At 39.0% G+C, this 23965-nt stretch overlaps 1 protein-coding gene across 5 annotated transcripts in view; it reads right to left on the bottom strand.

Moving 5' to 3' along the window:
• ERICH1 (glutamate rich 1) overlaps window positions 1–23965 on the bottom strand; it is a 98262-nt gene that overhangs the window by 29095 nt on the left and 45202 nt on the right. For 4 of the 5 annotated variants that reach the window (XR_010830579.1, XR_010830581.1, XR_010830580.1 and 1 more), the window contains exons 4-6: window positions 12924–12986; window positions 5447–5821; window positions 2858–3052 (exon numbers count right to left, since the gene is read on the bottom strand). Coding sequence is in view for 2 of the 5 variants with exons in the window: in XM_066994836.1 (XP_066850937.1) it covers window positions 2858–3052; window positions 5447–5821; window positions 12924–12986 (633 nt within the window). In the remaining 3 variants the exon portion in view is untranslated. The remainder of the gene's footprint in view (window positions 1–2857; window positions 3053–5446; window positions 5822–12923; window positions 12987–23965) is intronic. The other variant, XM_048055024.2, reaches the window with a different exon arrangement.

Genomic DNA, 23965 nt, shown 5'->3' with positions numbered 1-23965 from the left:
TCCAAAGCATGCTCTTGATGCAGTGGTTTTACAACTTGCAGCCTTCTGAAGACCTCGGGCAGTCCATAGCCTTACTCTAAAGCAGTGAAAAGTACTCTGAAAAGTAACTCAGAAAAGCAAGGCTGCCACCAGTAGGCATTACCTTGCTAAATAGAATTTGGTAGAACCAGTGAAAAAAAAAAAAAAAGTTATATAATGGTATGTTTACTTTGTAGTTTACTAATGGGGAATGTTTATTTATATGAGAAAGACAGATACCTTCTCACGGTTTTTTCCTACTCTTTCTTTCCTTGAAGTAAATTCAAAACTGGACAAAACATAGCACCCATATTCCTTCTTTGATGCTGGCACCTTAAGTAGAATCATAGCTACAGAAAAAGGATTAACATACTGCTTCTTGAACTACAGGAAATAAAATAGGTTCATTTTGTAAAAATAATACACCCTGCGAAAATTAAGAAAAATTGTTTTCTTTTCATTATGTTAAGAAGGAAGAACCTTTCCTTCTAGGACATCATGTCCCAGTAAAAATAGTCAAAACCAGAAAAAAAGGCAAGAAAATCATACAATCTTAAAAAAAAAAAAAGATTGCTATGATGTAGTGTACACTTTTATCTTCATAAACAGTCCTACTCTGCATTTCTATTAAAAGAACTTGAATTTGCTGAGACAACAAGTTTTTATAACTGACTATCACCTGCTCGCTGGGAATGAAATCTAAAATTTTAGAAACTGGGCAAGACGACCTATTATTGAGACAAAGATAGTAAAAATAAACGTATAATTAAAAGGCTAATTCAAGGTAAAATTTCATAGCATTATATTCTCATTCACTGAAATTCTTCTGTTACAAACAGAATGTATTGTTAAACTCTGCTGAGCTAAATTAATATCTAGCAGGTGTTCAATTATCCTTTAATAATTCATAACAATATATTTTCTTCTCACATTGTTGCACCTCATGAATATCAAATCAACTAAGTTACACCACTGTGAACCTGGCATGAGATTAGATTAGAGCCTGGAGTGACAACAGTTACTAGGAAAAAAATCAACAGGAAGAGTAAACAGTTTCAGGCTATACCAGCAGAAACATAAATGAATTTAAAAAAATCACTCAGAAAATTGTTTTCTGCTTTTTCAAGTGACAAAAACATCCACCTGAAAATCAGGGTAGTTGCATGGATTTGTTTCTAATTTGTTTCTGTTTTCTCTTCTCTCTTCAATTTGACATTTCTGGTATATAAAAGGAAACAGCAGCTTGCCTAAAGGCGGCAAAACCAACAGATTTCCTGCTGTATTCAGTAGAATTTGGATAAGGCCTGTAAGAAATATCATGACTGTGGTCACTTCAATGGCTCCACTTTGATTTAATCAATAGAAGCTGAATTAGGTCATTTAATAAAGGGCCAATTACCACTACCACTATTATTGCTGAGTCCTGCATAGTTTGCAAATGTGTATTAAATCCAGTGGGACTATCTGATAAGAATTAAGATCATAGAATCTAGGCTTGAAATTGATGGTTGAATGCAAGAAAGATTTTGTTCCAAGCATACCTGCATACTTCGTATCTATCAGAATCTATAAAACTTTTTTACATCTTAAAGAATCCACATTTAACTCTACAAAAGTGTCCTTTTCAAAATTTATCAGCTATGAGCTCTGCAGGCAGGAATTATCTATTTATCTTTTCTGTATTATAACAAAACACAGCATACAGTAGGCTTCAATCTTGACTGTGATCTTTGGCCACTATCATGTTGTAAATTATTTAACGATGTTGTGAACAGCAGTCTCTTCTCTGAATGTTATTGCTAAGCATCTGATAGCTATGATCTTATTTACTCTGTTACGACGCTACTACCATTTGAGTCATTACTTTTAAAAGAACTTAGAGGATGATCTGAAATGGTTGAGATTCTCTTGTGCCATAGCAAGTGCTCTCAACTCTGATTAAATTCCTTGGGAGGCAAGAAAATTCAGCACATCTTGTAGATTTGGCTGATGCCACCAACAAATGTACTAATGACAAGTATGAATGAGCATTTAAATAGCAACTGCTTCAAAAATGAATTATTATGGACCTTGTATGGGCTACATGCTCATCTCACAATCACTTGAGGAACTATTAACTGTCCAAGAAGAAATCTTACTAAAATTACAGGGGATATAATAGAGAACAAAAGGAACATGAGTTCAATCAGACTTGGGCCTCAGGGATGAAATGGTTTAGTAACATAATATTTTTTCTTTTTATGAATGACATTATTATTTATTATAGAGACTTTGCTTTTTTACATAATCAACAGTGGTTTTAGCAACTTAAAACTGACATTTATATTTAAATAATAACAAATCAGTAAAGCAAAATTAGCAAGAAAAATCTGTATGTTGAAGAAGCCAGGTAGGTAACCAAAACGAAATGAAATAATGGGCTTTACTGATTCATATGCATGTAAAACACATCCTAAACTGGATGACTGAAAACTCCAAGATAAACATGTTAATTTCAATGATTTAAAAAGATTATAAAGACAGCATATTAAAATATGCTTTAAACATGACTAAATATTAAAATAATTCAGATTTTAAAAAAAAGTGTTTTAAGAACCTTAATCATCTTGTACTCCGCAGTCATTGAAGAAAATGAAGTTTCTGTACTTGTAATGCCCTGTTTCTTGTTTGGTTATTATTATTTTTTCTGGGGGAAATATGGTTTCAAATCTTGTATAAGCACATATTTACCACTATACAATTATTTACAGCTTCCCTATACAAAAACCTCTGACAAATCTGAATTTTAATCCACACAAAAAAGAACATCAGTGAATGATCATGTCTGAACGGTACATACCAGGAGGCATCATGGAATGTTCTTGGAATTGTTTCAAAGCATCCTTCAGTCTGTCAATATCCTGTAGCAATACAAGGGATTTCAGCTGATGTAGACGGGTCACATCTGAGGAAGATATGTTGCGAGATTCAAGATGTTGTAAAAGTTCTTGGGTAGTTGCTGAATTTACAGCGGAATCCGTGCATTCTGATTTATCTGGAAAACGATGGGAAACCACATTAAAAACATTCAACAAGTACGGAGAATTTTCAAAAATAGTATCTTCCTTTTTAGTATAACTTACAATCAAACATCAGGTACTAAAAAGCAGTGTGTACAATTTTTCATTAATTATTTAAACAATAATAAGAGGGGAAAATAAATTCAAAAAGTAAAAAGGACAATAGAATTCATCATGACACGAATGCAAGAGGAATCTAAATTTGGTACGACGAAGAGACTGTACTGTAGACAAAAGACTTTCCTTCTTATACAGTACATATTACAAAAATGCACACCTGTGGAGGCAGGAAACAATTGTGTGGAACTACTGCAAAGCACTTCTGGAGGCATCCAATTACCTTGTTACTGTACTTTAATGTTTTTATTTAACAAGTGGATATTACAGCATGCGACACAGCAGAGAAGGACACACTTTGTTTCTACGGTGCTAAAGCATAAATTAATTCTCCCATTCTGGTAACAATGGAAAGTCTCTTTAACCAGACTCCCTTTTAAGTTATAATCTTATAATTTTATTTATTTATTTATTTATTTACCAGCAAACCAAGCGATAAGAATAGATTTTTCCTGATTCAGCTTTCTGACATAAGTACAAGAAGTATAATCCAATGTGACCACTTGAAAACCCTGCTAAAAGCAATGGCTTCCAATTTTGTCCAAAAAAAAAAAAAGGGGGGAGTGTTAAAGTCACTCAACTAGAAAAGGCAAACAGCATGATGCCAGAGCTATATTTAAACTAGGACTTGCCTAACAAGAAAGTTAGTCACACAGATTTAAGGATGTGAGATCTTACCAGCAGATGGCCCAACCTTCTGATCTGCAGGTTTGACACCGGGGCTAGGCAGTCTGTCTACCACTGCTAAAACCTGAACTCGATGTCCTAGGAAGCCGGGCAGCTAAATATTTTTTGTTAACATTCTACATGTCACACAGCTGCGGACAACTGACCAGTTTTCTGTTCTGGACCATGTGTTAACAACAGAATGGTTAAATGAGTTTACAATTTTACTCGGTTACTCCGGAGTTCCAATACTGCAAATGTAAAAAGCAGTGTAGTTTACATTTACTTAGCCATACGCTGAAGTAGTGAGATCCTTGTTTCTGGTGATGGAAGTACATTAGCCAGAAAGTAGGGTGGCTTTCAAATGCTAGACAGCGTATGAAGACCTGACACAGCGGAAATATTGTAACAGTAAGCATAGAAAATTCTGTATATAAATCTTAAGAAAAAAAATGAAAACTCTGATGTCACCCTAAGAGGGTTTTTAAAGTAATTCTGTAGTCTAGAGATGAATTTTATGGGAGTAGGGGCTGACAGCTCAGACTGAAGATGGACTCATACAGGTAGGTAAGCTGTTTAATCTTCATGTAGCTCCACAAAGACAGTCAAGGCCATGCACTTTGAAAATATTTTCACTGTTTTTTTTTCCAGTTTTACAAGGCAGTTATCATTTTAAAGCTATGTTCTGAGCTGAACAACTAAAGAACACTGCATCTTGCCTTTAAGATAGAATATTTAATTCCAGATGATACCAACATAAGCTGGTATACGTACAGATAATTTTATCTGTTTTAATTATCATTAAAACATCATTATTTCTGGAAGGCATTATGACATAAGCACCATACAAACAGCTGTTTTGGAGGGCAACAGAAGAAACATATTTAGCTACAACAATATGAATTTCCCTGATTTTAGTGTCCAGAATGAGTATTCAATAGGCCATTAGGGAAAATATCCATGTAATCCTATTTAAAGTGCTATGTAATGTGCATTGAACATTAGATGACATTCATCTCATTCACAAGTACTTTATGCCAATACCCTTTCCCAATGCCAACAGTATCTTCCTCTTTCCTCTTGGATGCGGTCTGCCTAGATTTCATTATACATTACAAATAAATCTCCCCCTGGGAAGAAGAGCTTTTCAAAAAGTAGGTTGGTTCAGAGATAGCAAGCATGACAGTAGTTTAGAATAGCAATTATTGCCCTCATTTGAAGCCTTTTGAAAGGAAGTAACCCTTCTGGATGTTTGCTTTCAGAGAAAAGAAGAATTTGGTCCATTTTAACCACTACACTTACCCAAGCACACTGGGATGTTTTAAAAATGAGAAAGGAATATTATGTGCGTTTTCAAAGACAGAGAAACAAAGAGATTAGGACCACAGTTTTCTACATTGATGTGGATGCTTTCATGTACACACCAGAACATGGGACAAATGCTAAGCATCTGCATCTCTTACGAATTCAAAAGATAATTCTCTGGTAGATTTGGCCCATTCTACAGAAATAAGAACCACACATCTATTTTCCTCAACGTGGTAATACTTACAAAAAAAAAAAAAAAAGGAGAAAATGATACATACTGTCAGCAAAATAAATTTGTTGTGTTGCCTGCAAGAAATCCAGGATGCTATCTGCCTTTTCATCTATGTCTTTTAAGTCTGCTGCTCCTTCTCTGTTGTTTTTGTCAGGCTGATATGTAAAATCCACACCAGTATTTTTTGTTAGCAAGCCAGCTGCTCTCATTTTTTCTTTCTGTCGCTTCTTTTTCATTTTCCTCTTTTTGTTTTTGCTTATTTTGGGGCTGTCTATCTGCTGCAGCTGTAAATTATCTTGAACAAGAGTCTCTTGCATTCCGGATTCTGTTTGTTCTCCATGTAGATTATTAGAGTTTTGCAAACTGTTCTTTTGTTTCTTCCTTCGAATGCGTTTTCTCTTGGTTTGTCCTTGATACTCCTCTGCAGATTCAAAAAAGAAATGATAGTTGTAAATAAGAAGATCTGTAATAAGCATTTTGGAACTGCATACAATGAAATATTACTCGCTTCAAACTCTGGGACGTCTGAGTGGCTCTAACCTTACTTTTATGATTAGAATGCCTTTCAGTGCTACAATGTCAAAGCCAACTTTCGTGAATGCAGAGAGTAAGAAAAGTTCTTTTCCCTTCTGCTTTCAAAAAAGACTGTACTGTCCTTTGTGCTATATACTTTACATCACATTTACTTTCTTAAGGCAGATACTGTGGTTCTACACAGAGAGTGAGGTCAAAAGGATTACCAAGGCAAAAACCAATATGGGCACGCTGGGGGACATGGGACGAGGAGCTCCCCCAGGAGGTCCACACAACCAGTTGGTAGACTTGACCAAGAAGGCAAGAATGCAAGTAATTCACAACAAAAGACTGATGCATCCTTCCATGGTAGTACCATGCCTTAAAAACACCAGTCTTCTATTTCTGACTCTTCTTCTTTCTCCTCCTTAAACATCATTTTCCTTTGGGATACCTTCCTGCTAGCTCAGCTTTGGCCATCAGCTTTACAGGTAAAGCACGCAGGGCACCAGTGACCTTGGCAAGCAATCTCTGATCTCTTTAGCAGCCTGTCTTGGTTCTGCCATTCCCTTGCTACATTCTCATTTCCTTACGAGCTAATTCTTCAAAAGGCTCAAATGTCAAGGGAAGGAAGTCCCTCTTGCTCTCCAAGACAGCTTTCATGTTTCTCTGTTCAGATCTTATCACCGTGCACAAAGCCAGAACTCTGAAGTCATCTCTGACCCTGAACTGACTTGCTCCCACACACACTCTCCTGTGAATGTAAGCCTTCCTGGCACTAGCAAGGGAAGGTTGCCAGAATCCATCTTGCCTTTGACTGCACTGCTGCTGAAATCTGTATTTATGCCTATAATAATTTCCTGTCTAATTAACTGAAATCCCCTCTTCCATAGTCTAACAAAATCCTCACACATTTAATCATGGAGCCCTGAAAGCCAGTGTTCCTCCAGTGCCTTGCTGCAGAAAGTTCAGCCATTTATCCTTCCCTCAACCTGCATGTTTCTAAATTCCTCGCAATGTGCTGAGCCCAGTGGGCTTTTTCACCTGGTTTTATGCCATTCTCTCGGGGTCAAGGATCTTTTCCTGCCCAACGCCGGAGTCATGCAGCAGACACCTGTAGCCCATCTCCTGTTTCCAAATGCTCTGCAGTGTCCTGAACTGCCTCTGACATCCTCGGCGTGCTTGGCTTCCTCATCACTCCTCCCCCTCCAGTCTTTGCCTCTATTTTCTCCGGAGTCGGAGGCCCTCTCTTTCATTTCTGTTTCTTTTTCTGTCTTGAACTCTGTCAGCTCTGAGCCACTTTCTCTCTTTAAATATCGCTACAAGACTTTTAGTTCTTTAGCTGACAGATGACTCACCGCAAAGCAATTTTCCATACTTTCTATGAAGAAGGCTGTGTAAAAATAAATCCGCTGTATTGTAATTGAACACCACGGCGTGTTAATGACACACCAAACGTCACCTTGTACCCACAGCGTGGAATGTTTTGCATGCATGGTATTTGAGCTAAATATCTTTATATATGATTTTGGGCATATGGGATGTGGGAAAGATAACGGCTGTGCAGTCCTGTAGGAATGAAATATCAGAACCGAAGGCAGATATGAATGGTGAAAGATGGTGTAAACAAAACATCAATGTTTCATCTTAAGATCTCCTTTGGAATTGCATGGGAGTATTTTGGTTACAATAGGTGAATTCCACTATGAACACAGACAAGGTGTTCCTCCTTAAAATCTCTCAGCCCTCCGTGAACCTGAACACGCTGGCTGCTAACACAGCTACTCTAATTCGTGCTCTCAGCAAAGTGGCCCAACATGCTTTTTAAGCATCGAAGACCCAGTAAATCACAGCAAAACTATGGCACGTTGTGCAGTCAAGCACCCTCTCTTGGTTTGAAACCACTTAAAAAAAATGGTATCCAAGGGAGAAGAGGGCTTAAGGTAATTGAAGTTTTGAGTCAAATCCAGAAGTTTCCTTATCCACGGTAGCTCAGGACAGCAGAAGGTCTCAGAGGGGGTGAAGCCGTCAAAATGCAGAATGAATGTAGTCTTCCCAAATATATGTTATTAAGATAAATGTCTGATTGAAAGGAAATCAGAACTGTGCTGAGCTTCCTCCAAGACAGGAGACAAATCAAACCCAAGACATTACCTAGTTCTCTTTAGGAGTTAACCTGGCAGTCCTCTAGCAGGTTGTTTTTGACATTCTTTCCCCTATATATCCCTTATATTTCCCATATATCATAACGTCTCTTCAGTAAGGCTGAAATTTTGCCTCGATTATTCCATGGTTCTCCCGGTTGGACAGTGAGTAGATTTCAGCCTCAACTACTGCCCCATGTGTGGGAACTACTAGTGATTTGGCATCAGGAACAGATACAATTAGATGCTGATAAATGCAAAGCAATGCACAGAAAAGGGATTAATTTGGACAACTCACTGCTACGGTCAGAGTGACCTGTTATCAATGCAGGAAAAGCAAAACAAAACCCAGACCTCCTCTCCATAGACTTGGTGTCACTATGAAAACATTCGTTCAGTGAGTATCAGTGATCAAATCAGCAAACACCTTGTTTGCATACCAAAGAAACAGTGTGGAAAATAACAGGAACAATATTACAAAGCTATTATATAAATCTGTTGTACTCTTCAGGCTTGTCACGCTTTATTTCGTAGCATAGTCCCGGCATAAGATGTTGGCAGAAGAGAACATGACTCTCACAGAAGTTATCAGAGACAGGCACAAAAGTTATTTATTATTTGACTTGAAACAAAGATTAATAAAATGGGCTCTATTTCTGCCTCCTCATGCACAAAGAAGGTGACATCTAATTAATCTGAGCAGTTTCACAAGCAAATAGAAAAAAGTAAACACTTAAATTCTGAACAGTACAATTAACTTATTGAATTCACATGTGCGTGGTAAGCACAGAAGCCAAGAGCTTAATGGGATTCACGAAATGGTTGTTTGTACAGGCAGCAAGGCTGTAACAGCTATGCTAACACATGAATAAGAGTTGTAGAAGAAATATAAACCACAATGTTTAAGTCACAGCCCTCAGAGTGACGTTAAATGAAATGTTCAGTGGGAGTCACCTCCTATAACTTGAGCTGCCCGAAAAGTAAATACTTTGTGCGTACTTAGACCTATGCTCCTGCTAACAAACCGAGAGGCTGGAAGCTTTATCCCTGGAGGTGTTCAAGGCCAGGCTGGATGGGGCTTTGGGCAGCCTGGTCTGGTGGGAGGTGTCCCTGCCCATGGCAGGGGGTTTGGAAATAGGTGATCTTCAAAGTCCCTTCCAACCCAACCCTTTCTATGACTCCATGATTCTATGAAGCTTCCCAAAGCAATCTGCCTCATCCTAAACCACCTGGGATGAAAATGCACCCTAAAGGTCTGCATCTCTCTCTCTCCCTCCCTCTCTTAATTACAGAAGAAATGTAGACAGGGAATTTGGACTGGTTGTTTTCAACAACTGAGAAGAATTAGTCTCTTTTACAAAAATTAACAATATGGAAGAATATGCTTCTTAACAAAACCCTGCTTTTTTTTTTTAATTTTTTGCTAATGAAAAAAATCACTGTTTTATGCACAAACCCTTTTGACTGATTCTCTACATTTCAAAGCAGTAGGGAGGGCCCGATAAAATTTCAGGAGGTATGACTTCGGCTGCAATAATTTTTCCCATGGACTGCAGATGCTTGCTGTGTCAAAGAAGCATAACTGTAACAACTACACGGCATGTATACTACACAAGCAATCTTAATAACACCTTGATTAGATACTTCAGTAACACTGACAGAAACATCAGCTTCTGGACCAGGCAAACCGTAACCACAACTGTATCGTCAGCTTGTCCTAAATCCACAAGAGCTAATGATTTGTTTTCTCTCTCTGATCCTTAACGGCCTGTCACCTCTCTCCAAAGACCCATCTCTGCTCCACAGGTGGCTTAATTTATCACATAATCTCATTACCTAGAAGCAATTGTCTTTAACCTGTTTAGCCTGGACTTGGTGCCCTCAGTCAGACTGAGCAGAATAGCTTCCAACCAAAATGGTCGTGAACATTTTCTAGCCATGGTCATCACAATGGGATAAGCATTTCTTTCAGCCTCAGTAAGAACACCCCCTTCAGGAACTGCTAAGATTTGAAAATACTTCTTTGCTTTTTTGTCCTGCTTTATTATTTTTAGCCTTCCCTGATGCAGTTTACCATGAGGCTGCAGTCACACTAATGTGCCTGACAGGATGCTGTGGAAGTGGCCATCGGTAGCCCGAAAAATGAAGGTTAGCAGCAAAAGAAAAAGTCATCTACTAACAACTTATCTCGTCTGGTGTGAAGCATTAAAAACTCTTCTCCATGCAAACTGCATGTCACTTTAACAGAAAAGAGGCACAGCTCCATCAGTAAACAGACTTGAAACGAAGACTTAGTTTATAAAAACTGCTTACTGAATTTTGATAATGAAAAGTCAGCACATCCAGTTTACGTCTTAAAAAAAAAGAATATTAAAAATCATGATTTACATTAGGACTTTGAGTATGCTGACTTTATTCATTAACTTCTATTATATTAGTGAGGTATACTATGTAATTCATCAGGTCAGGCAGGGAGACACAGAGATTAAATGCCCTAAGGTGAGCAAACTGCCTCTGCTGGCTCTATCTCCCACTGAGACTAACCATTAGTACGGGGACATTGCCGGCAGCTACATGATTGAAAAGAGCTTCCTCAAGTTCAGATGTGCTCTTTCAGTTCCTTCAGACAATGGCAGATGGAAACATTCAGGGAAAGAATCATAAGCCAACGAAAAATGGGAGACTATTTGCTTGGGGGTCTGCGAGTCTAAGGTATGCAAAGTCCCACATCATGCCAAACTGCAGTGTTTGGCTTTGAGTATCTGAGAATACACTGATGATGCTAAGGATTTTTAAGAATCAAATCCCTAAAAATATTATTAGAACATTCTTACGTTCCTTTAGAACGGCCCAGCAACCCCGACAGCCAAAAAAAGAAAAAAAAAAAGATAAAGTAGTCTGAGGAAAAGACAGTCAAAGAACATCCTCTGAGCTCCTCTGCAACGTGCTCATCATAACTCAAGTATGGCAGCTGGCTCTCCCGCTCAAGGACCAACTCCCGCAGAATGCTTTCCGGACGTTGTGCATGGTAATTTTGTTCTTTTGCTGAGATGAAACAGGATGTTTCTCTCTCCTTATTTTTCATCCAGTTTAAACTTTTCTCCCTGATATAGTAATGGATTTTCCACGGTGTACCAAGCAGCCGATGCAGAAGAATTTCATTTTGGTTTATGATTTTGCAAGAGAGAAAAAGTGTCATTTTTAGTGCAAATTAAAATACCAGCAGGCTGTAATTTGACTGAGACAGAAAACCTGTGGCCAACAAACGCAACAAAATGTAATGGTTCATTATAATAAAAGCAATATTGAAAAGATTTCAGGAGCACAGGACTTCACGTTAATATTTTCAGTCTCTTTTGTGTTATTTTGGAAATCATTTCAACCTATCATTCGAGATCTGAAACCCCTCCACTTCTAATGGTTTTAGTTAGCTTCAACCCTTTTGATGTTGGAGAAAACTGCAAAAGACTGGAAGCTGTTCATTAAAGGGACTGTCTTTTGTTTGTTCTTTCATACTGCTCTATGTTCTTAAACTCACAAATGAAGGGTTTTTATGAAAATGGGTAAATGCTGCATATACACTGCCAACAAGAGTGCTGCCTTTCTGATTTAAAGCAAATCCAACCAACAGTGATGACAACAGTACGTAAAGGCAGATACCACATTGTCTGCAGTGGGTTTGTATCCTAAATGTTTACCTGGCTCTATACACAGATGAATTTCTCTTATTCATAAGCTGTACTGATCTCCTGCCATTAGAGGTCACAACAACCTACTTGCTACTGTAACCTGTATCACTCAGTGGCCATACACAGCATTCAAGATAAGGTAAACATCATATTTATACAGTGATGTAATGATGTTCATTGTTTAGTACTTTTTACCCTAGTAATTCTTATCATTTTATTTATATTTTACTGCTACTGCATTTTGAAATGTTGTTTTCACAGAGTAATTTATCATACTGCGAAAACTTACTCTTGCTTGGCAACAGCCAGCTGAGAGCCCATCATATTAGAGGGGAATTTGGTTGTTTTTTCCTAACTGTATCACATGACAATTATCTGAAATGAGCTTCACCTGCCATTTTTGACAAGTCACTCAATCTGAGATGACGCTGCAACAAGCTCTTGTCTTCAGTACAGTTAACAGCTGTGCTTCTTTGGGAAACCTTCCGACTTCACCGTTCTCTCTTTTTACCTGACCAGTAATTGAATGCAAGCCTCCAGTTGTGACCTCCCTCTATTTTGAGAAGTGCTACTTTCTATTTCTGTGAATACCTACTCTGAGACTTTACCTTTTACATTATTTCTCAAAAATCTTTGCTGAAGAGCTTTATCAAAAACTTCGTGGAAATTTAAGGAAAGCACATCAGCTGTAGTACCACCCTTATCCACATATTTCCCAGCTCTTCAGAGAATTCCTGGATGTTTGCAGATTTCCTTTTTGGAAAATTCATGTTATTTGTCCCATGTAGCTTATAGTTCTTTGGGCATCCACAAATCTTATTTACTATTGTAATTTGTGCTGAACTGCCTAAGGCTAACATAAGGATTACAAACTTGCAGTTCCCTGGACTACACAAGAACCATTTTTAAAAACTGGCATCACGCTGTCCAGCCTCAAAGTCTCTGATAACAAGGCAACCTTAAGCATGGGGTTATGTGTTACTGTCAGCACTTCGAGCACTTCGAGCAGTTTTTACCCTAAAATTCTTTTAGAATTTTTAAATTTATTCTAAAAATTCTTTTAATAAGAATTCTTTTAATAAGAATTCTAAAATTCTTTTAGAATTTTTAGGTGAATCAAGTCTGGTACTGGTAATTTTATCATATCATTTGCTGTGTTCCATGATTGCTAAATCACCTTCACATATCCTTTGGGAAATCCGAATAAGGAATGGTCCAGCATTGGATTCTCCAGTTTCTTCTGCAGATAACACAGACACAAAGAATTTATTTAAGTTCTCTGAAACAGGTATCTCTAAGAATTACTTCTCCACCATGACCATTGGCTCAACCAACTCTCGCAGGCAGGTTGGTCCTGATGCATCAGAAGTAAGACTCACTAATTTTGATTCTTTGCACATTTTCTCAAACCTCCCGTAGCCCGCCCTACTGTGTTTTTACATTTAAATCTGTTTAAAATGTCATTTGGGTATGAATTCAGCTTTTTAAACGGACACCCGATTGTTTCTCACAACTTCTTTTACTCTGTTGTCTAGCTGTGCTGTCTTCCTTTTGCTTTTTCTCAAGCCTTTCAAAACAGGTGGTTGGTGCTGGCCTCGTATTTCACATATGGTGTCCTCAAGTAGCTCCCTCACCACCTGGTGCTTCCTTTGCTCAGCTGACATCTCTTAGGTTCTTCTTAGTAAGAATCTTTATTTCTGTGTGCATCACAGAGAAGTGGATCATAACTGTTGTGGTTTTGTTGTTGCTGTTTCAGTAGGATGTTGAGCCTCATTACATTACAGCTGCTGTTGCAATGTGCCTCTTCTGAACCCCAGAACCCATCTCCACTCAGGACAAAGTCCAGGGTCGTATTTCCTCTTACAGGCCCTCTAACCAATGGCTCAAGTATTAACAGCATCTTAAAACAGACTGCACAACATCCTGATTTGTGACAGTCACATAACCTGCACAGGGAGAAACTAAAGACCCCATCATTACTCCGTATCTGCTGCTCCTCTGATCTTCCAGCACACAGCAATGTGCATTCACCATCCCAGCTGGATACACGATGAAACAGACTCTGAGCTTGCTTTGCTTTTTGACATGTACACTCAGTACACAAACACATTGATCTAAGGCGTCCAGGAGATATTTGAAATGGTTCCAATGAATAAATTAATATTGACAATATGTTTCAGGCCTCCTGTCATTTTATGCAAAATGTGCTTTACGGAGGCCTTAATAAGTTTTCCTAAATAACAACCTAGCTGTTACAGTTCAGTGACATAACTTTTAAATGAAAACAAATATTTTGACCTGTTAATGATCCTTCTCATTATTGTTATTATTATTTCTGATTTCAGGCTCCCTGTCTTCATCCATTTTGGTTTTCTTGGGGTGATGTGCAAACAACCTGAGCCAGTCATCTTTGAAGGGAGGCATCACACAGAATTTCCTACATGGGATCACCTCAGTGGTGATCGCCAAGAACACTGAGAATGATTGTGTTGACTCAGTGAGAAACTCTTTGAGAAATTCAGTGAGAAAAATAGAGAACGAAGCAGATTCACAGCCATGAACGAAGAACAGATTCATTGACAACCAGTAACTCTTTTGAAGGCTACCAAATCAGAAATGCTCAAGTATCCTAAAGCTGCCTACAGTGTTTTTACAGTTTAGCAGCTGCAAAGACTAATTGCTTCTAAATACAGAAATCTTCTTAGTCTTTGGCTGATAAGATTACGTTTTTGTATTTGAACAGACAGCATCACCATGAACTGGAGGGGGAGATTTGTAACATTTATATTAAAAATGGGAGACATTTTAAACATTTGATGTTGCATGTACACTAAAAAACTTGTTCTTTCATCTAACTTTGCAGGCAACAACTTTACATTCAAATAATTTTCTTTAAAATCTTTTTTTTTTTTCCCAGATCTAGTTTCCAATGAATGCATAGTTTAAAGAATCCAAACCTCTCCTTTTGCTCAGAATAATATCAGAAATGATAAGAACAGCTGCAAGCTTAAAATCCTGATCAGCATTTAAAATGTTCTTTCCAAACATACCAGCTAAAATGTGAAGATGTTACTTAGACTACAGGACCACAGACTATTAAATGATAAGCAACCTAATGGAAAACTGACACTTAGTTTTCCCTTGTGATAAAACACCATCAAAGAGCAGATCTAAACTGCAATCTAACAGTACATGGATACTGGAAGAGCGAAATGAAGACACTCAGCAACAAAACCCAGACCCAATTTATCAACTTCATATCAAAGTAATCAAATATTTACACGTGGTAACTTCTTAATACAATTATTGCAGTATTTTACAACATTTCTTAACTTTTTATATAGCATGCAATAACCAATCACATTTAACATCACATATGAAAGAGATGCCACAACTACAATTTATCACATGCTTCTCTAAGTGAATCATATTTCAGAATACATTGGAAAAGGGAAGTCTGAAAGAATGTAAATCTTCCCTGTGTTTCATTTTGCATTATTTCCTTTATCCATTTGTCTTTGAATACTAACTCCAGTTTTAATTAAATTTCATGCCAAAGTGTCTAAGCAGGTTTGTAAATACAGGGATGCTTTAGAGTCTGGGTTCAGCTTATTTTTATCAATCACTCTGTAAATCACACTGTAGTGATAGTTCCCTTTTAACTTAACAGTTGAAAACATTCATGTAAATCATTTCTTAACGATGAACTGTTCTATGTTAAGCTAATCGTATACATAAATATGCGAACAGGTATGCTGTGATAATGAGAAATACCACAGGGAAGATCCTGAATAGTTATGCAAACCAGTAATCTGCCAGTCTGCGATAGTCAGGAATCTGGTGCCACCGTCTTTCCAGTGCAGTGGGTTGTTCTTGGTTGCAAGCTGCAGGGGGGTTCTCACCTGGCCAGAGCTCTGAGGTCTGACTGCTCATTCCTTTTTTCCACAAGGAGCACTCTTAAAATACTGAAATGGTTTTTATATAGGAAAGCTAGGTTGTACTAGAACAGGCACTAGGACAGGTGACTTTCTGGGGGTGAAAACTCAAAACAAGGCAAATCAAAACTAAACAATCTGTAAACACATCTCCATCTTTACAAACCAGTCCTCTTTACTCAGGCTTGCTCTCAGTCCAGCACATTGGTGACTTCCAGAGCTGCAGAAAAGTCTACACAATCTCCTTCGGATCTTGAGGAGAAGTCCCTCTACCATTTCTGAAGCCTGGGTACCTGCTGTTCTTAGCTGAAGTCTGGTCTCTGCTGTATACAGGCTTATTCCTTGGCCACCATCATCTCTCGGAGACCTATCTGCCCTTTACTCTCTATGGAGTTAAACTCTTTCAGCAAATGTCTCCTCATCAACTAAGGACTCTATCTGGGCTTCTCTCCTAGACAGCTACAGTGTTTCAAAGAATTAAATATGATACTATACTGTGATTACTCCTAACAAATTACTAAAAAAAAAAAAAAAGTGGTACCACCCTCTACATAAATGTTTAAGAAGCGACTGGAGTAATTTTGATGTTTGTATTTGGTTTATGTGGCAACGGTTTGGTAGCAGGGGGCTGCAGGGGTGGTCTCTGTGAGCAGAGCCCAGCAGCTGCCCCATCTCAGATCAGAGCCAGCTCCAGCCGGCTCCAAAAGGGACCTGCTGCTGGCCAGAGCTGAGCCAGGGAGCGACGCTGGGTGGGCCTCTGGGAGAGCAGAGTGAAGGAAGGGAAAAATAACTGGTGTGCAACAGCATCTGGGAGAGAGGAGTGGGAATGTGTGAGAGAAGCAGCCCTGCAGCCCCCAAGGTCAGTGCAGCAGGAGGGCAGGAGGTGCTCCAGGCACGCAGCACAAGTTCCCCTGCGGCCTGTGGAGAGGCCCCTGGTGGAGCAGGCTGTCCCCCTGCAGCCCACGGGTCCCACACGGAGCAGATCTCCACGCTGCAGCCCGTGGAGGAGCCCCCGGTGGAGCAGGTGGATGTGGCCTGGAGGAGGCTGCGGCCCATGGAGAGCCCCCGCAGGAGCAGGCCCCGGGCCGGAGCTGCAGCCCGTGGAGAGGAGCCCACGCAGGAGCAGGGGGTCTGGGGGGAGCTGCTGCCCGTGGGGGACCCGTGCTGGAGCAGTTTGCTCCTGGGGGATGGACCCCGTGGTACGGAGCCGTGTGGGAGCAGTTCTTGAAGAGCTGCTGCCTGTGGGCAGCCCACACAGGCTCAGATCGGGCAGGACGGCATCCCGTGGGAGGGACCCCATGTGAAGCGTTAAGGACTGGCCGCAGACCCCATTCCCCGCTCCCCTGTGCAGCTCTGGGGGAGGAGATGGAAGAGAGGTAGAAGGATGGGGGGAAGGTGTTTTTAGTTTGCTTTTAGTATCTCATTGCTCTAGTCTGCTAGTGGTAGGCAATAAATTACCTTAGTCTCCCTATTCTGAGTCTGTTTTGCCCATGACAATAATTGGTGAGTGATCTCCCTGTCCTTATCTCAGCCCCTGAGCCCTTTCCATTGTACTTGTTCCCTGTGGGGAGCAAATATGAGGGGGAGTGAAGAAGCAGCTGTGGTGAAGATGAGCTGCCCAGCAGGGTAAAACCCCAACAGTGTTCTCTCCACAACAGATCATACATTACGCATACTCTTTTCTCCTAGAGATTGATCCCCATCTACATTTGCTCTGTGTTACTAGATCTCCTACTTCTAGGCATAGCAAAACATTACTGGGATAACATGGATCAGTCAGTCTACCATTTCCAAGATTCCTTATGCTGCTTCCTATAAATGAAGCACCTAAAATGGCAATGTGAGCACATTGACCTGTCTTTCCAGCATAGTAATACGCCAAGTTCTTTTTAGTTCCCATTTAATTTGGTGAAAACCAAGTTGTTCAGCATCTCACTGAAGGATAGTATCCTTCTTTGAAAATGAGAGACTTTCTTACTGCTTTTCAGTTGTATGACATGATCTGTGAAATAACCCTGCTACGATAAAGGAATATTCGTTCACCTGCCTACACTTCACATTATATTTCATACAAATCTTAAAATCTTTCACCTGCCTGCAGAACACATTTTTTTTTCCATCATATATTGCATCCTCAGTACAGAATAGTGGTGATGCTATTGCTTTCTTTGCTTTACTTGGTGTATTGCCTGGCACCTTTACAAACTGAAAATTAATTTTTTTCTTTTCTACCTCATAGAACTTCAGGTATCAATAGTGATATATCATAGACTACACATAATACGGTACAGACATGCATAATTTTTCTTTCCCTTTGATATATCTACACATGTACTTAGATGCCTATTACTAACTGACTATCTCACATGCTTTAGTGCACTGCCTGATGTATGCTACTAATAATGCCTCTGGGAGGAAGGCAAATTCCCTTGCCATAAAAAGCCATCACTTCAGAAGAAGAATAAAAATGTTCTCCCAAAGAGAACTCATTCTTATGCAAGCACCTAACTTTAACCTATATGCTGGCTTTTGGGAAGGAGCTTCTCTCTAAATGAAATACCCAGGAGCAGGTAAGAAAACTGAGACAGAAAGAGAGGGGAATAAACCTAGGTCTAACAAGTCCTTCTCTAGAATCACCTTAGTGACTCTTCCTTTCTACATTTTCCACAATCTAGACAAGATTCAGGCAAAAAGATGACAACACAGGACATTTAGTAGCCCTAAGAGTTTATTGTAATACTGTGTCGCTGAATAAAGCCTGGGACACGTTAACTATGCTCCCATGTCTCTAAAATCCCTGAACCTCTAGGCAGGGGCTGGAGGAGCAAAGTCCCTCCCACTGTAAGTAAAGAGCAGGTTTGAGACCACCTGATGAAACTCAACAGGTACAAGTCCATGGGGCTCAATGACATACATGACATTTCCCAGGGCCCTGAGAAACTGGCTGATGGAGTTGCCAAGTCTCTCTCAGAGACTTTGGAGAAGAACTCACTGAGTACAGCCCTGCAGAGAAGGACTTAGGGTTCTGGTGGACAAAAAGCTCGACATAAGCCAGCAGTGCATGATTGCAGCCCAGAAGGCCAACTGTAACCTGGGCTGCAACAAGACAGAAGTGACCAGCAGGTTGAGGGAGGGGATTGTCCCCCTCTGCTCTGCGCTTGTGAGGCCCCACCTGGAGTGCTGCGTCCTGGTCTGGGGCCCCCAGCACAAGAAGGATGTGGGGCTGTCAGAGCAGGTCCAGAGGAGGGCCACAGAGATGATGAGAGGGCTGGAGGTACCTCTCCTATGAAGAAAGGCTGAGAGAGCTGGGGGTGTTCAGCCTGGAGAAGAGAAGGCTGCGGGGAGACCTCATTGCGGCTTTTCAATACTTAAAGGGGGCTTACAGAAAAAGATAGAGAGCAACTTTTTGCTTGGGCACATAATGACAGGACAAGGGGGGGATGGTTTTAAACTGAAAGAAGGGAGATTTAGATTAAAGGAAAGGGGGAAATTCTTCACTCAGAGGGTGGTGAGGCACTGGAATTTACTTGATAGATTTTTCCTGAAGAGATACAATTACATTATCAGGCTATAGCCCAGAAGCTTAAACTTTAACATGTGCACATAAATAAAAACACCCTCAAAAACCCCACTTCCATCCTCCTTGTCTGGTTCTGCCTAAAAATAATTTGATTTGTGGTGCAAAACTGTTTTTCTTTACGTTTGCAATTTGACACACCATTCTTTCCAGTTGTAGAGACTTTCCAGCTGTAAACATTTCTTTCCAGAGTGGAAAATATCCCGCATCCCACTTCCAAAGTGGGTATCTCAGCACCATTCCCATAGTGAGATACTCAGAACTTTGTCAAAAACTTTGTCTCAACTTGAGTAAGGGACTCAGTTTTCAATAAAACAGCTCTTCTGAAGTAGTGACAATGGTACAAAATCACATTATTTGGCAAAGTATTTCTTCCGCATTGGATTTCTGCTATACTTTAATTCAAACCTTTTCAAAAGCTGAAAACAAACAATATAGCATTTTTCCATAATAAAGATTTTGCTTCTAGTCTGTCTCATCTCACTTATACTTGTTTTCAAAAGGGTATTCAGGCTCACTACATTAACGCTGCAGAAATTGCTTCGACCAATACTTAGGGTAGCCAAGTCATAACTGATTTTCCCCCAAGATAAGTAGTATGCCACAGAAAGTTTTCTAACACTAAAAAATGTATTTTATATTCAGATCTCCATGACGCATCCCACACAGAGTTCTGTTTAAACTTGAAACAATGTAAAAATGATTTCTTCGTTTTATTTGTACAGAACAAAAAGAAGTCTGTTTATAGGCTCCAGTTACAAAAAATCTTCCCCTACATCATTAAGCCAGGTGGCATAAAGTGAAGGTGCTGGATCGAGATGCAAGGAAAATAGGTCTGAGAACGTTTTTTTTTTTTTTTTAGTTTAAACAGTAACAGCTTCCTGAATGTTAATTAACAAGTGCAAGTCCGGTGAAAAAAAAAAAAGTCATTGAAAATGCAAATGTTTTCCTGGAGTCAAAGAGTATAGCTTCATTTGGCCTTTTCTTTTGAACTTTCAGAACACAAACACTTTTGCAGCTGATTAGTCAATGCAGGCTGGCTAACTTGGTATCAGGAATTTAAAATGATCTGCGTGCCTCTGGAATAATTACATACCTTACATGATTGCTACTGTTCCTATCTATACAAAATATCCGAGTCTTTTACACTCTGCTACTATTACTCTTGTATCACAGGATAGATGAGATTAAAATTGCTTTCTCAACAATTATACTTTTTGCATAGAATTTCTGGGTGGTTGTATGCTTTATAAAAGTACCCCCTTTTCTAAATAAATTAGTGGGCTATGTTCTACACAAGTCCTAAATACACAGGTTTTTAGGCACAACTCGGCTCAGTTTCAATTCTTTCCAAAGGACAGCTAAATGAGTTGCAAAATGAAACCAGATCATGTTAAGGATCATCAGTCCTGTTCACTGATGAACAGCAACAAGCAGGATGGGAACTCAAAATAATTAAGTTATTTAAACAAAAACAAAATCCAAGAAATGCACAGTAAGATTACAGGCTACCCGCGCAGCTCACGAGCAAAGCCAATTTTCTTAAAGTTTCACTGGAATGCTGAGCTTGAAACCACACTCCCAACCCCTCAGAAAAGCTATCTTTAGTCAAGTTAGAAGAGACAACCCACTCCAGGTTTCTGCAATCTCAAAGAATTAGCAGCTTGACTTTGGTATCAGCTCTTGCATTCACAGGACTTATTTCATCCTGGAATACTGAAGAGTTCACAATAAATCTCACAGCAAGTGGCACAACCAACAAAATGCACCAATGGCTTCGGGCTCCCTAGAGATAATGGCCAGAGCTCTGACCTCTGTGAAAGCAGGACTGGCCACCTGGAGAGAGGCAGGAGGTGCTTGGCTCCACAGTTTTGGCTAGTTTTTTGGGTGGGAGAAGATCAAGGGAGAGTGCAGCCTAGATTTTTACTACTCACTCATTCGCTGAAGGAGAGATGTGCCAGCCAGGACTTCAGACAGGATTCACTTCTACCATTATCTTATGCGTAGCAAGTAGAGAGAATTTCCACTGTACTAACAAGGATGGTGACACAAAAAGCTGGCAGAAATTCACCAGAAAATAGACTTCAAACAGCTCAGAATAATTCAGAGCTTTCGATTTATTTGGCTTTTAAAATAAGCATTTCACTGTAAGGAAGTTTAACTGTGCAGAATTACTATCATTAAAAGAGAAGGCATAAAAAATTTGTAAATAAATTTGAACTAAGATTCGTAATATACAATATTACATTACAAACTGCTAGACACCATTTCTCTTTAGTACATGCATATTTAACCAATAATGTTTTTTAACAAAACAAAAATGCCAGATATAGAGAGAAAAGGAAAAGCACTGTAGTTGACAACTACAGAGCACAGTCAAGTAATTTAACCACTGCATTTTTATGTACACATTTCTCTACATACGCACAACAGTTCTTATAGCATCTATAAAGCTTCTGCTGAAGTTCTCAACACCATATATAAGGTTTTGAGCTAAACACTTAAAGTGTGATGTTTATTTTCAAATGTATTCATTTCTGAGTATTAGTGTGTGTTGTATATTTTTAATAATTATATTAAGCGCTATTTTTAATAATTATAATTACAATTTCTAGATGTGTGCCGAAGGACATTATGTATCAGAATTTTTCTATGGGAAAAGTAATTTCTAGAATTATTTAAACATAGTTCTAAATTCCATGCAGTCACTAAAATATCCTATAATCTATCTGAAATTAGAAATAGATATACATGTATATGCACTCATATGAAGAAAGGAAACAATATATATTATTTGATCATCTTTCATTCTTCCTTTATATATATATATATATTTTTTTTTTTAAGAAAAAAATCAAAATTATACAATACTTAGCATTAAAATATTCAACCCATCAAAACAATGTTCAGGATTATGGTTCCACAGTTTGGTTGAGCAGCATTTCAGAACTGACTACAGATGCCTACTTCACCAGGCATCTACATGCTTTAAGAACAGTCACATGCAAACATAGCTAAAGAATCACTGAAGAGTAGAAAAACTGAGAGAGACAGCAGATTTATTTTTTTTTTTTTTTTACCAGCTCAACAAAAAGTGACTGACTAGTGGAGATAAACGTCAGATGAAAAAAAGGAAGAGCTGTATCACTGTTTTATTACTTCAGGTCTTAAAGCCTATGGCTATGCATTGCCACTTCTTAAGGAGCTGTAAGACGCACAAAGTAACATTCCTCTCCTCTATGCTGTTCAAATATATACCAAGTGAAGTCCTTGAAAACAGAACCAACCAATTCTCTCCTCTGGCAGAACATGAGGAACGATGGACGTTATGCTCTTTTCAGTAAAAGTGCTACAGTACAGCTACAGTATTTAACTGAGATGTACAAGCTACCGCTACATTCCCTCCCCCTTCCGTGGTCACAGAAAAAGAAACGAGCTTTTCCAAATAAGCCTGATCCTAGCTAGACTTACACTTGTTGTAATGCCATTACATGCCTCGCTCTTCTGCTGATTATATGAGCAGTCTAGTAGGGCATTCTGGTGGGCTTCAGTGAAGGAATAAAGCCAGGTCCTTGCACGGATCTGTTCCACCAGTCCAGGGTAGGAAACTACGCAGAGACCAGCCCAGTACCCCGCAGCAGTTGCTCTCTCTCTGCGCTGACGTATCAACACGGTCAGGTTCAACCATGTTCCTGTACATATACTTTTGCTCCTGTCTTTGTGTGTTTGGGCTGCCATAGCAGATGTTTTATTACTTAATAATATATTGTTTGTGATATGCGTGTTGCTTGTGATAAGAAAAGTGCATTGATCTGAGCATTCGTTCCCTGGGAATGACTCTTAATTAGGGTATGCACTCAATTAAGCTACCTTGTCTTTAAATCCAACACAATTATTTATTAAAACAGCACCCAAAGATGTATGGACTCACTGTGTCAGTATCTATATAGACAATGGAGAGAGACACAAAGACCCAAGGTAACAGCTAAGACTGAAACCAGACAAATAAAGGATTTAACAGGAAACTTGACCCAAATTTACTAGTTAGTAGAGCTAAAGTATCTTTGCAGATCTTCCTAGTTCTTTTCATCTTTTAGTCAATATACAGTTGCTACACTTGAACACTAAGAGCTACTTGAGAGGTTTTCACATTATTCACCGTTTTCTTTAAAATACTAGCTCGCTTTTAATACAGAGTTAATACAGATGTCCCTATATTTAATGCTAGTCACTTTTCATAAAGTTTCACAGCAAATCCTTTTTCTATCAACTTTACAGATGCATGCCTTTGTCATTTTTGCAAATCATTTATTTACATATAGTTTTATAATCAGGATGATAAAGCATTCTGCAAAAACCATTGGCTCGTTCAACAAAGAGTATTTTCTCTCTAAAGGTATGGGTTTAGAAGATAACGACCAAAAAAATAAGATGAACTATTTATCTGTTCAGGCTGAGAAAAGATGTTTCCATTTGTAAATACTCAGGAAATGCTGAAATACTGATGGAACTGAGAGCATATTAAAAACATAAACATACTGGAATGGTCTGTGAAAACACTGCAAGCCTAAGCCATCAGATAAGCAAGTACTTCGATAAGTACTTGGATATCTAAGTTGTATTTAAGACAGCAGCGTAAAAGGAATTAGGCTCATGTATTAAGGAAGCGTGTTTTTTATTAGATGTTTCCTAGGTTCTCATTGAGGT

This window comes from Anser cygnoides, chromosome 3 (assembly GCF_040182565.1).
Source record: "Anser cygnoides isolate HZ-2024a breed goose chromosome 3, Taihu_goose_T2T_genome, whole genome shotgun sequence".
Lineage (NCBI taxonomy): Eukaryota > Metazoa > Chordata > Aves > Anseriformes > Anatidae > Anser > Anser cygnoides.
This window is presented reverse-complemented; position numbering and strand designations above follow the sequence as displayed.